At 42.2% G+C, this 14283-nt stretch overlaps 1 protein-coding gene across 3 annotated transcripts in view; it reads right to left on the bottom strand.

The window, feature by feature from the left end:
* The window catches only part of ATP11A (ATPase phospholipid transporting 11A), a 146193-nt gene extending 131916 nt beyond the window's left edge, over positions 1–14277 (bottom strand). For all 3 annotated transcript variants that reach the window (XM_019644806.1, XM_019644808.1, XM_019644807.1), the window contains exon 1: positions 14148–14277. In XM_019644806.1, the coding sequence (XP_019500351.1) occupies positions 14148–14186 (39 nt within the window). In that variant the 5' untranslated portion in view covers positions 14187–14277. The remainder of the gene's footprint in view (positions 1–14147) is intronic.
* Positions 14278–14283: the final 6 nt, after the last annotated feature.

The raw sequence follows: 14283 nt of genomic DNA, 5'->3' as shown, positions 1-14283 counted from the left end.
CCGGCGACTCACAGCAGCCCAGCTCCAGGTTGAGCTGTTGTTCAGCATCTTAGCTGTGGAGGGCAGTGTCACTGGCCCTCACATGTGGGATCAGAACCGGGGCCCTTTGGTGTCCCAAGCCAGTTCTTAACCATCGCGCCACTGGGCCAGCCCACCACTGTTTTTTTTTTAATGAGCCAAACTATTTAAGAGCTATAATTATTCCATTTACAATTGTTTCTTCTTAATCAGTCAAGAACTTAATAAAAGGGACTCGCAGCTTTTGAAACCATGTAGTTCTCTGAAAAACAACAGCACAATTTATGAAATCAAAGAATTACTTCAGTTTAAGAACCAAAAAAAAACCCCTCATATCCCCTTTAGAGTAGAAATAACAGGAAATCGCTTCTCACAGAACCAACAATTTTATAGAAAAAACATTCTCAAATATAATTTTAAATTTAATTTACCTATTTCTTAGTAATTTTTTAGATAATAAAAAAATAAATGTTACAAATCAACTGAAAATAGAAAACATATTCCAACCAATCAGTTAGCAGAATGGAGCTTCGGGAAGAAAATGTGACATAAAATGCTCTAATTCCTATTTCTTATAAATGCACTTAGGAAAAAGCCAATGCAACTTTATACAATCATTACACAAACTTATCAACATGACTGTATTATTTGAATGTACTGTCAACTAAACATAACTTTTATGATATTCTGTCTCTTATTGAAGAATTACTTGCTCTAAGACAGTTTTTCAAAGATTTCTTCTCTTGTTGCTCTCAGACAAGCACATATTAAGCAAAACATAAAGCTCAAATGAGTCCTCACATTCAGGTGTTTAACTTAATAAAACTTACCATCACCAATTATTTAAAGGAAAAAAAAACCCCTCCTACCTGGGTACATTTTCCATTAAAATTGAATTAGTGCTTAGATTTCAATAAGTTTTCTCATGACCCTGTTAAGGTCATTTTATTGATTAAAAAAAAATGTTTCCAAAAAAAGCAAGACATACAATATCAAATGTAGAATAAGCCACTTAAAATTGCCCATTAATTAGTTTCTGTTTGGGGATGGTGGAAAAGTTCTGGAAATAAATAGCGGCAATGGCTGCATAACAATGTGAATGTACTTATAGCCACTGAATTATACACTTACTTATAAATGGTTAAAATGGTATATTTATGTTAAGTGTGTTTTACCACAATAAAAATGTACCAATAAACCAACTTATTGTAAAAAAATTTTTTAAATGCCAAAAAAACCCAATTTATTGTATATTCATTCAATAAATCAACATATCTTTATAATGTTATAAATCATCCTAATTTATCTATTATGTAACACTCTCCTCATTTGGCCATATAATTTTAAAACAAATTTAAAACTTTATCAGAAAGTAACACATATAACATAGGCCATATTTTACACAATGAAATTTGAGGGGCGGCAATGTGCTCCTATTACACAAGATGTAAGCCACTCCCCATCCCTGGTTCACATCCCCACTGGCCCCCAGTCCCCTCGCCCCTCAGGACCTGTGTCCTCCATCAGGCTTCAGTGGGCCCGGCTCTCAAGTTTCCTCTGCCTGGCACCATTCCCCCTTGCCCCTGGCCCCCTCAGGACCTGGCTCCTGTCACCTTCCCAGGGAAGCCTGCCCTGACCTTCTCTACCACCCCCACACATCTCCTGATCCCTCTTCCCATCTCATTTTTGTCTGCAGCACTTCCTAACCCCTGTCATGCTATGTGCTTGTTTATTCTCTATCATCTACCACCAAAATGCAGCCTCTAGGAGAGCCAGGATGTTTGTGCATCTTGCTCCCTACTGAATCCCCAGTGCATACAGCAGGTGCTAAATAAATATTTGATGAACATCAAATGTTGAGCACCTACTATGTTCTAAGCACATCAAATACTTTTCTTTACAAGACACTTGATGGGTTCTTCAATGCCAAGAGGTTGCATATTTATTCCCATTCTACATTAGAGGACTGGTGAAATGAGTTAAGACACATCAGAAATGAGGACTAAAAGAAACTCTGACCACCGTGACAACCACTCCAGCTGTCTTTATATGCATGTTGCTTTCCGATTTACACCAAAGTTGGTTATTACGGAAAAAAAAAAAAAAGCATGTACTGTATTTCCCCATGGAATACCATATGTACCCTTTTTCAAAAAAATTTGGGGTCTAAAACTGGGTGCATCTTATACAGAGGTTGTAGATTTTTTACTTGCATTTCCCGCTTTTTTGCGCTTGTTGTCTTTGTGCTCATAGTTTCGTACTTGTTACCGGTATATTACGGTAGGTTACATTTTGCCACGTTCTGCCCAGAAATGGCTCAGAAAAGATTTTCGTACAGTGCTGAATTCAAGTTAAAAGTGATCCAGTTTGCAAAAGTGAATGGAAATCGTGCTGCTGAACGTAAGTTTGGTCCTCCTCCAACTGAGAAAACAATCTGAGACTGGCTACGGGAAGAAGAAACCCTACTGAAAATGCCACGGCAGAAGGAGGCCATGAGAGGCAAGTCAGCAAAATGGCCAGATTTAGAGAGGGAATTGAAGATATGGATTGAAGAGCAAAGGGCAATTGGAATTCCTGTGTCCACAAAGATGGTTCAGCATGAGGCAAGAAGAATTGCTGATGAAAAAGAAGTTATATAATACTTTTTTTTTCAAATTTCGGGCCTCAAAAATAAGGTGCATCTTATACATGGGAGCGTCTTATACATGGGGAAATACGGTATATACTTCATGATTATCTAATATTTTAATGATTTATCTATATTTATCTGAATCAAAACAACCACTTCCTAAAGAAATACATAATTTAAATTATTCCACATGCATAGAGCTTACCTGTTATTTTCAGATGTTTTATCAGCTATTTTATCTAAAAGTGACAGATAAATCTAGACCTGACTTACCCTCAAAGTGCATATCTTCCACACCAATGATCTTTCCAGGATTTTATCACCATACTTGTGTTTGAGTGGGCAATTGCTGAGACCCTCTTGAAAAATCAACAATCTAGATAATATTCTAATGGCAGAACTTGATCGTCTCTAATCCTTTGCTGAAAATAAGTTGGAGGAAATCCTCTTTTCTCTGAAGCAGGGAGATTACGTCATAACCAGGAAGTGGCTAACTCGTTTCCAGGCAGCTGAGAAGTCTGTCCAAAGAGAAAGGAGGAGCAGACAAGCTGCCCCTGTGCTTGGAGCAGGTGTAAGGGAGGGAGGACACCAACGTGTCAATCTCAGACTCATATTTCCCAAAATATGAACTTGAGATCTTCTGTAAGTGCAACCTCAACTTAGGATTTCACTGTGCACAGACAGTTCAGATAGGACCATTCTGTGTGGTAGCAGGACTCCACTAGGTCCTGTGGCTTTAAATAGTGTCACAATCATTTATGGTTTCTATTTAAGGCTGGAACCATTCAGCCTTGCACTTATAAGCAAAATGAATGAAAAGTATCTGGAACTCTTCCAACAATCATCAGAGGCCATACTCGTCATCAAAAGGTATTAATGCTTTAGGATCATTTCTGATATATGCTTATAACAGCATAAGCAAATATTTCATGGACGATAACAAGGCTGTGATTATTAAAAACAAACAAAACCCTGACATGCAGAGGTAGAAAACAGATGGTTTGGAAGCTTACAGATTGCCATGAAAATCCATTAAGTTACAGATGTGTGGGTAACAGAGCGCTGATATAGCAGACTTTGGTCCACTACTACAGATAACTACAGAGATTAACAACATGTTTCTATTATTGCAACTAGTATTTCAACTTCAACTTCCAACTATCACTTTCTAATTTTGCCAAAGGTAAAACATAATCCTGTACAAAGGCAGGCCAACAAAATATGATATCCCTAAAATGCAATTCCATTTACTAGAATTGGATCATTACCCAGCAGCCTCCTATTTTACTCAGCGGACATGTCCAATCCAGTTATGTGGCATTTACCATCACATTTATCCCATCAACAAACCAGAAGCTATGGATTTGGATTATGGTAGAAAACCCAAAACAATACGCTATATATAGCCTTGTTTTAATATCAACCACCATTCTCCTACCAGCCCCCATTTAGGGGGAAAAAAGAGAAGCATCAAAAAGAAAAGAAAATACATACAAACTTAGATCAAATCATGGAAACTCTAGTCTATTATACTTAATAATGGTCCAATCAGCTAAATCTGTTTCACAATTTTAAAAAAACAACCCATTCCCACTAAATACTCATTTCATTTTACTTTTGTCTTTCCAGATTTTGTGGAACATCTGTTACTGTATTTATTGCATAAAACAGTAAGCAAGCAATGTGCTTTTTCTAATCTCCCTCTTTGATATTCCCCACCTGTTTGAATATTTACACTCTAAATAGTTCCTACTTTAATTGTATACTCTTGGGTTGTAGGAAAAGTCATAACGCATTTTTGCAACGAAAAACATAGAAAAAATATGTCATGACTTTTCCAACAACCCAATATTATGGATTAAATTGTGTTACCCCCAATTTTTTTGTTTTTAATTTTGATTGGGTAACTGTGTTTTTTCCAGGACCCATCAGCTCCAAGTCAGTCATTGTTTTCAATCTAGTTGTGGGAGGCACAGCCCACCATCCCATGCTGGAATCAAACGACAACTTGGTTGTTAAAAGCATGGGCTCTAACCAACTGAGCCATCCGGCCGCCCCCCCCCCCGCCCCAGTCCCCTATTCCCCGGCCCCCAAAGTCTTATGTTGACGCTCTAACACCCAATGTGTTGTATTTGGAGACAGGAATTTGAGGAGGTAATTAAGGTTAAATGAAGTTATAATGGCGGGGTCCTAATCCAATAGGATTGATGGCCTTATAAGAAGAAGAGATCTTTCCCTCTCTCCCTCTCTCCCACCCTCTGTGCATGCACACACTTTGAAGCAGATGATGGTGATGAATTCTAATTTCTCTGTATTTCACTTCTTAAGGTGCCAAAGAATACTCATTCTCGAGTTCACCACTAGTCCATTAACTTCTGCCTCCACATCCTCCTAAAAAGGCTACGACAATTTGCAGGTAGGCTGCTCCCATTAGCAGTTTACCTAAATCTAATCTCATGAGGAGGAAAAGCAGGTCCATACAGCTACACCTGGGGATAAATTCACCAATAAAATAAAAGGGGTAGAGGGATTTTAATGAAGTGATCACTCTAGTGAACTGTGAGTGAAAAGGGATGCTCTGAATTAGTTTACTAGGACAACAGCATGAACTGGGCTGAACTGGGCAAACTGGGCATATGATGGCCCTCAGCCGCAGATAAACCCTTTACAGGATGCAAGCCAGAGTGGACAGGACAAGGGTTAGAGCTGGACAAAGGTCCACCCCCACGCGCTGCGTGGAGGTCATTTTCTTGTGCAGAGTGGACATCGTGCTCCTTCACAGGCTTGTTGTGAGGGATGAAGTGAGAGATGATAGATGAAACCCTTGCAAAGGACTCAGTGCATCAGGCACCAATAATTAACAGGTCCCTTCTTCCTCTGAAAGGGCACCAACATGTCCCAGGCTGCTTCCGGGAGGTGCTTGTAAGCACAGTCATCAGGGTCTCTTTCACAGCAACCCTTTGCTTTGCTTCCTTTTGGAGGGCATGGGGAGTGGGGCCAAGTAGACTAAGGCTAGAGATGCTGTGTTTGCCAGGCTACATATTCTCCCATCTCTGTTCAACACATAATTTACTGGCCAAAGAGTCTTTTTTACAAGTAACAAACCTTCTCTTAAATGCTTTTGTCTACTACACCAGAAGAATTACCTTGTCTTCATTCCCTTTCTGAGCCGAAAAATAATTACTTTTGTCACAAGAGATACACAAGAAACTGACAACCCTTTCTTGAGATATTTTTACAGCCCTTTACAATGTACAAATTATTTTCATGTACATGAGTTCATTTGGTCCTCATGACCCAGAGAAGCAGAGACAACAAATGCCATTAGTGTTATTTTACAGTTGCCTCTGGGGGTTAAGTGAATTGCCTGGAGCAGAGCTGGCACCCCAATCTAGAAGACCATCACTGGCCTGAATCTCAGATAAGGCCAACTCTGATTAACTCTGGCCTCTACCAATTATATTATCCACGAAGCAGATGTTGGTCACGACACAGCAGAAGTAAAAATTTGGAAATAGAGCTATGTAAATTAACTTTATCCTTAGAGAATATCTAGTTCAATTGAGTTACGGGTGATAGAAAAAACTGAAAGGAAAGGCAATTGCAAATAAGTATAAATATGTTACTAACAAATTCCTGATTGTGAATGTGAAGAGAGAAGTATATCATTTTTATCCATAGAAAATGAGTTTCTCCCCACTCCACTTTAAAAGGTGGAAAAACTATTTAAAGGATTAGTGTGAAGAGGCAGCTAATGACTAACTTGCCCACAGTGCTCACATGTTTGGGTCTGGCCTTCACCCAAGTTATAAAGGTAACAGTTGACAGAGGAAACCTAGATTTTGACTCTCAGTCTAATGTTTTGAGTTTTTTCTTGTTCCGGCATGCCAGCATAAGTAAGGTAAACTAACTTCCTCTAGATTAGCGGTTCTCAACCTTCCTAATGCCGCGACCCCTGAATACAGTTCCTCATGTTGTGGTGACCCCCAACCATAAAATTATTTTCGTTGCTACCCTATAACTGTAATTTTTCTACTGTTATGAATCGTAATGTAAATATCTTTTTGTTTTCCGATGGTCTTAGGCGACCCCTGTGAAAGGGTCATTCGGCCCCCAAAGGGTCACCACCCACAGGTTGAGAACCGCTGCTCTAGATACTACTGAAAAAGGCTTCCCTCCCCAAATATGGTATATACCAGAAGAAACAGAAACCTCCTCTGGCGACCACAGTCATGTACATTCTAACCGAAGAAAGCACACCCAGGGACAAAAGCAGGAAGCAGGTGAAGCACATTAAGAAAGTTGAAAAGCAATGTGAACAGTTTGCCTGAGGCTCCCCAAGTGTCCAGCAAAGAGCATATGAGCATACAAGAGGCTGTATGCTTCCTGAGGGGAGAGGGTTGCCACAAGCAGCGGTGACAGAGGAAGCCACAAGAGGGCGCTGAACTGTGAATGGCTGTGAAATCACTCCAGCAGTTCTGGTCATGGGGGAGCCATATAGTGCAGCATTACCAGATCATGCCATTTTTGAAAAACTGTGGAAATTTATTTGTACTCGCCTATATTTAAATGTTGACAAGAAAAATAGTTTTGAAGCCCCTGAGTGGGCCACCACATCAGAGAACCAGGTTCCTAACTGTTCTTGGACAAGGGTTCTTAACCTTAACTAGGGCAGGCGCTCCTCTGAGAATCGAACAAAAATTGGGAAACACCTGAGCAGATACCCAAAAGCATGTATGCAAAAAGTTCTACACACTATTTCAAGGGAGCTTGGGTCCCCTCAGGAACCAGTTAAGAGAGCCTGTTCTTGACTAGGCTCCAGAAGAGAGGCACTGTTGCTGGGTTCTCCTTTCCAGGCCCCGCGGTCTCAATAATGAGCACAAGAAAAGAGGAAACAAATTCTAGGGACCCCAGTTACCAGAGAATCAGCCCACCATCCACAGAGAGCACTGTGTCAGAACACAGGGAAACACTGCACACGGAAGCTACTAACTGAATCAGACCCACCCATTGGAGGTGCAGGGACCCCGAGCTGTGACCCTGGAGACTTAATTTCCTCTACCTGAGTGTTTATTAAGTGAGGGGGCTGAACCAGATGCCTTCCCTGTCTATTCCCAGATTTTTATGCCTATGAAATGTACCAAGGAAAGAGAACCCAAAAGTTTGAAGTAACAGTAAACATGATTTTTAAAAACTGTCACTAATCACTCAAGCCCTTGGAAGTACCATGAATTTTCCTTCAGAATTGCCTAAGGGCAACTTCTTCAGTGTTCTTATTAACAATAATACGAAGAAGTATAATCACTCATTCAGCAGATGTTTGTGGAGTGCCAACTCTACACCAGGAACTGTTCCAGACATAGTGGGGAGAAGCTGGGATACAGAAAGCAATGTGGGATCCATGGACATAAAGAAGGTATCTGGGGGGCCGGCCTGGTAGCTCAGCTGATTAGGACACAAGCTCTGAGCAACAGGGTTGCCAGTTCGATTCCCACATGGGCCAGTGAGCTGCACCCGAGCTGAGCTGCCAATGGGTGGCTGGATGGCTCAGCTGGTGAGAGCATGTACTCTTAACAACAAGGTTGCCGATTTGACTCCCACGTGGGATGGTGGGCTGTGTCCCGTCCCCCCGCCCTCCCACCCCCACAACTAGATTGAAAGCTGGACTTGGAGCTGAGTTTGTGCCCACCACAGCTAAGACTGAAGGACAGCAACTTGACTTGGAGCTGATGAGCCCTAGAAAAAAACACACTGTTCCCCAATAAAGTTTGAAAAAAATAAAGAAAAAGAAGGTATTTGGGGGTCTCCTCCTAGGCAGAGGTGTTGATGGAGAAGGGACGAGGGTGACCAGAGATGGGGCACTGGCAATCAGAAAAGGCCACAGGGCTGATGACGCCACCTCATGGCTTCTCTCTGCCTGGCACGCACCTCCCAGACACCAGCATGGTGGATTCCTCGCCCCTTCAAGCCAATGCTGACTAAGGCCTGCAAGGCCCCAACTTACAGTCCCCCAAATCCACTCTAGTGTTTCCAGCATTTATCACTTTCCAGCACACTCTAACATTTATTTATGTGATTTGTTTCCTGCCTGCCATCCCCTAATCCAAAGGTAAGTGCCACAGGGACAACGATTTGGGTGTCTTCCTCCTGTTTGGCTCATAGATGTATTAATAAACACATAGGCGCTCACAAAAATGTATGCTGGGAGTATTTAAGTACACTGAGTGCCGCTGAGGTCCGGCATGAGGGCAGAAAGGTGACCGCTGGAGGGGGCCACCTGGGAGGTGATAGAGATGGTGATGAGAAGCCCACCTAGAATGAGGTAAAGGTGCAATAGGAGGAAAGAAATAAGTGTCAGTCACATTAAAGAAATTTTGGCTGTGAAGGAAACAGAAGTGGGGGTGACATCAGGAGGGGAATGTGGGGGTAAAGAAAGTTTGATAAAAAGGGGTGATATGAAGGCATGATTACAAGCCATGGCAATGAGAAGAAATCACCTTAAAGAGGGAGACATTGAGGATTCTGGAAAAAGAGGGATGGGGGTGCAGAGGGTGGGTAGGGAGGACCCAGAGTACAAGCTATGGGACAGGCCTTTATCAGAATGAGGTCCTTGCCCCAAATCAGAAGGGAGGTAAGAACATAAAAAAGGAAAGGCTAGTGGGGTGCATGGGGGTAAGGGGCATCCTATCTGACTGCTGTTCCCTCTGTGAAGTACAAGGCAAGGTAACCCATAATGAGGAAGAGGTTTAAGAGGTCTGAGAAAGCAGGTGAGAATTGAACGGGTCGCGGAGCAGCATTAAATCCACATCTCAAACAAGATGTCCATTGTCTGAGCACCTACCTATGCAAACACTGTGTCCTATTCAATCCTCATAGGGACCCCTCAGAAGGTACATTAAACACCTCCATCTCAAGATGAGGAAACTGAGCATGAAGATACCAGCCAACCTGTCCAAGGTTTCATAATCAGGGTCTGAACCCGAGTCTGTTAGGCTCTGATGCTAAACTTTGACCTCCAAAATCTATTTTGTTTTTCTCAGATACCAGCGTCCAAGTAAAAGCAAAAACAATCCCTTGTGCAACCTTGCTGAATTTCTAGTGCTGTAAAAATTGCTTTTCATTGATTTTCATTGCAAATAAATAGCATTTTCCCCTACACGTAACTTGGTTTTCAAAAGCATTTATAAGTCTGGGGCTTTGGGAATCTAAACATCTCTTACTAACCTCGTTTCTATTCAAACATATTGCCCAAGCACCGAGGAACAATTCGTATTTAGGTCTCAGAGTCCAGCACATTTGTAAACAGAGGACTTCCTGTGTAGGTAGGCAGCTAGGTATGTTCATTAGTAGGCTTAATGCAGTTTTAGCCAACTGTAAACTAAGGAAAATATTCTCATCCCTAGAAATGTAACTGCCTATAGCAAAATCCAATAATATAAACTCCTTTTCACCTATGTTATTAAATTTACTCTCCGGCATGAAATAAAAGCAATTCAAGGTCACTTACTCCTCATAAGCAGATATTAAATGGGGTTTGAAAGCATGAACAGCATTTAACTTAAGAGCTAGAACATCCAGGTTAAATTATACATCTAGGCAGACTGCCCTAAGATATTCAGTTGAAACATACGAACCCCTGAAGGCAGGTTTCGGGCTTAGTAAACTCACGTGTAAACACTTTACAAGGCTGCACTACAGCCTTGCTCCACAATGCCAGAGCCAGACCAGCTATTAGTCTTGGAGAATATGCCTAAAGGTCACCTATTTCAAATACCTGAAGGCCTGGGTGGATCAAGTGGCTTAACTTAGAGGTCCTGTGGTGTAGCCTCCAGGAGCTGAACAATAGGACGGCCCCACTGTCTCATCTGAAGCTGGATTAGAAAAGGCATCTCCAAAATTCTGCAGCTTTTTAAGGTTCTAAAACAAAGTAGTGTAACTGAGTCAAACAAATAAGTCAGTCTTTTAGAACAGGCAACCTCACAGGTGAGCACAGATGTGCATGTCACAAAACCATTTGGTGATAAAAAAAATAAACAAAAGCAGACACATGTGCATGTATAAAAATTGTTGAACTTTTTAGAATGTTTAAAGCACTCTAATATGACCATGCTTAAAGTTCTCCAGGGACCAATAATATTTATTTTTCCCTTATGAAGAAAATCCTAATGTAACAGTTTGTTTCAAAACTGTCGGCCAGGAAAACCTTTAGATTTTTCACTAGTTTCTATCTTAAAATCTAAGAACTATCCTAGAAAGCACCAATTATAAGATAGAAACAAGTAGCAACTTTGACAAGCAGCAGAACAAAACTAGTAAACAATATCCAGGTTGAACTATTAAAAATGAATTACAGAGACATAACAAAATTAAGCTCTTGACCTACAGAACTTTAAAGTCAAATCTCCTAAATGGGACGCATGAAAGAGAAAGTGTCCTGCCAATGAGGTTATCCTGCCCTGGGACGCTCACCCATAAATAAATTTCATGGAAAAATGTGGCCTGTAGACTTTTTGTTTGGTCTGTAGTATTTTAGCACACCTTGTTTTAAAGTTTGCCAAATCCCATCTGAGCCCTACCCGCTGCTCAATAGCAGGGTACCCAGTTTACCTGTCCCACGCAACCCTGGGCCCCTGCCGGCCGGTACTGACTGACCAACAAAATTGCTTGCTCTCTCCCTACCAGCCTACCCAGAGACAAAATTATGTTAGTAACTAGTAGTGACAGATTTACTGAGCACTTTCTCAGAGCCAGGCACCATTCTTAGCTCCTGATCTGTAGTAACTCATTTAATCCTTTCAATAACTCCATGAAATGGGTACTACTATTAGTCTTAGATGAGAAAACAGGAGCAGAGAACAAGAAGCAACCTGCCCAAGGTTACACTGTAACCTTGCCTATAGAATCTGCTACACATTGGTTTCTCTCAGAATTTAAACTACCTGAATCTAGGTTTCCCACCTCACATCTCTAAAAAGGAGATGACACTAGCTCTTTACCCACTTTGTTAAAAACTTCTTTAAAGAGTAGATTAAACTACTTCATGGAATATAAGTACTGTGTCATTTATAAACACAAACTATCTCTACATAGCTATATCCATCCAAGCATCCAAACTACCAGTAATACATGCTTTGAAGTACATATGGCATATCTTGGAATAGATGCTCTCATTTATTTGCCTATTTTCTCTCTCTGGAACTAACCCAGAATAAAATACCTATAGCAATGTTTTCCAAAGCCTTCTTTATCTTTTGGCAAACCTCATGCGTCACTAGGCGCTGAAAAGTTTTCTTTGTCCTAGAAATTCTGACTATGTGAACACTAGAAGGGAACAGGGTTTAAGCTACTTACTCATGTTTATAAAATAAGTCACATAAGGAAATGGCGGGAATTATGAATATTCAATCCCAGAGGTTTTTTTTCTTCTAGCAAAAGAAAATGTAATTTGGTCCTACATATTGAAGGATAACCAACTTCTAAGAAAACAGATCCTGGCTGTTTCTGGAAAAAGTCAAATTAGTTTAATACTATAGACATGAGTTAAACAGCATGGAAATGAATGATTTTGTACGTGAATACAGTGAGGTAGCCAAATGATCAGACTGAAAAAAAAAATAAAAAAAGATGTGGAATGACAAATATAGAAATAATAATAGTATCACATAACTTGCAGTCCAGGGATATTACCAAAAAGGCATATGCTGGGAAAGTTCATTCAAAAATATTCACCACTTAGATTTGAGAGGAAATTTAATTTCATACATTTAGTAACATACCAAAATGGAATTTTAAAATGCAAACTACATTGAAATTTATATAGATTGATATAACATAAGACAGCTGAAGGCCTGGAGGAAGTAAGGGAGTAAAAGACAGATGAAAATTAGACATATGTGTGCCTCTCTCACAGGAGGCAAGAGTCAGGCACGGGTGGGAAGGTCAGACCCACAGGCAGTGAGCCTCCGTCAGGTCAGCGGAAGAGGCAAGCTGGCCTTTCCACCCTTCATCTCTCATGGAGACAGGCTGGCCATTATTTCTTACAATTCAACCCTCCTTTTTATTGCAAAGTGTTAGAGTTGGAAGAGAACAGAAATGAACTCAAAAAATAATTGAGCATATTTTAAGTAAATAATAGTTCCACTCTCCCTTTTTCCATGTTCCCTTTGAGAAAACCGAGGCAGAAAAAAAAAAAAGTGCCTAGGGACCCAGACCTCCTGGGTGATACAGCTGAGAAAAGAATGTCCGCACCCAATAAAGCATCTCTTATAAATCCGGTTACCTACTCTCACAGTTAGTGGGTTTTCTAGATCCTATTACTGTAGAAAAACAAAGGTGTCACCTGATGTTTACCACTCCCATTATAATGTGGACTTGGAGGAATAACAGGTCTTTTCATCTGCTAAGCCTTTCCCCACCCCTTAGCAGAATCAGAGAGAGTTCTCTCCACTTAAAAAGGTAACTCAGGCTGACCTTCCTAAGGGACAACTACCGAAGGTGCACTGGCAAGTTCCCTAGACTCTTTTCTTGAGTCTTCTGTTTAGTGAATAGACTCAAGAGAAAAGCATTGGTTTGGCGTTCCCCTTGGATGAAAACAAACACTTTCGTCTTCTGCCAAAGTCTCCACAAAGAAAGCTCATAAATAGGAAAGACTGCCTAAGGTAATTCCTATACCAGAAAAAACAAACAAACAAAAAAAAACAAACAAAAAAAGATCCCACAATAACAGTCTCAGACCTCAGCACCCTGGACTCAGACCTGTGACTAACCACGGGCAGGGGCCATCAGCCGCTCAGGAACACAATGAGTCTTTTGTTAAAGACAGTGGCAGGAAAACAGCACCCTCCGGTCAGCTTTCTTTCTCTTCTGCACACACACCCCCTTTTTACGCCCAGTGCCAGTGATTACCACCGGCACCGTTTCCCCTCGGTCTGATGTAAAACAAAACCATGCTTTCCCCTCCAACCTTGCCCCAGATCTCACCACCTGGTCACCACCGAAGGTGGATGCCAAGGGAACTTCGGAATACCCCGAGCCTCTGATTTGATTAGTTACTTTCAGGGGGAAAAAACAGAGTCCAAACTTCACTTCTAAATCCTCCAGTGTGTGAGAAACAAGCAAGATCACCGCCTTTTTCTGCATAAGTGTAACACCCCCAACCTCCTAATCCTCGTGCATAAGGGGCAGGAGGTCAAACCTGAACATCCCTCCCAGACCTGGGCCCTGCGCCGAGCCCAGGGACGATCTCCGCTGGGACAGCTCCATCCCAGCCGGGACTCCGGGGAGGACTGCGGACCCGGAGCCAGGTGGGCGCCGGATCCGTCGGAAGCCCGAGGGGACAAACTCCGCAGGTCCTCCCTGAGTCCTGCTCGTCGCCCGGGAGGCGGCCAGCGTCACCAGGCCGCCCAAGCCCTCAGGGACCCTGGGCTGGCGGCCGCAGCAGGATCGGGGGCTGGAGGCGGGGGGTGTCTGGTCCCCAGGGCCCCCTGCGAGCAGTACTCACGTATCTCTGCACAAGCGTCCGTACGAGGCTGCAGTCCATGGCTCCTCCGGCCGCGCCCGCCCGCGCTCAGCGCTCCGGCGCCCGGCTCAGCGCTCCCATGGGCCCGGGCCCGAGTGTGGCCGCGCGCCCCCGCCCC

The sequence above is a fragment of the Hipposideros armiger genome, unplaced genomic scaffold (genome assembly GCF_001890085.2).
Source record: "Hipposideros armiger isolate ML-2016 unplaced genomic scaffold, ASM189008v1 scaffold_91, whole genome shotgun sequence".
NCBI lineage: Eukaryota > Metazoa > Chordata > Mammalia > Chiroptera > Hipposideridae > Hipposideros > Hipposideros armiger.
Note: the sequence above shows the minus strand (reverse complement) of the source record. Positions and strands in the feature narration are given on the sequence as shown.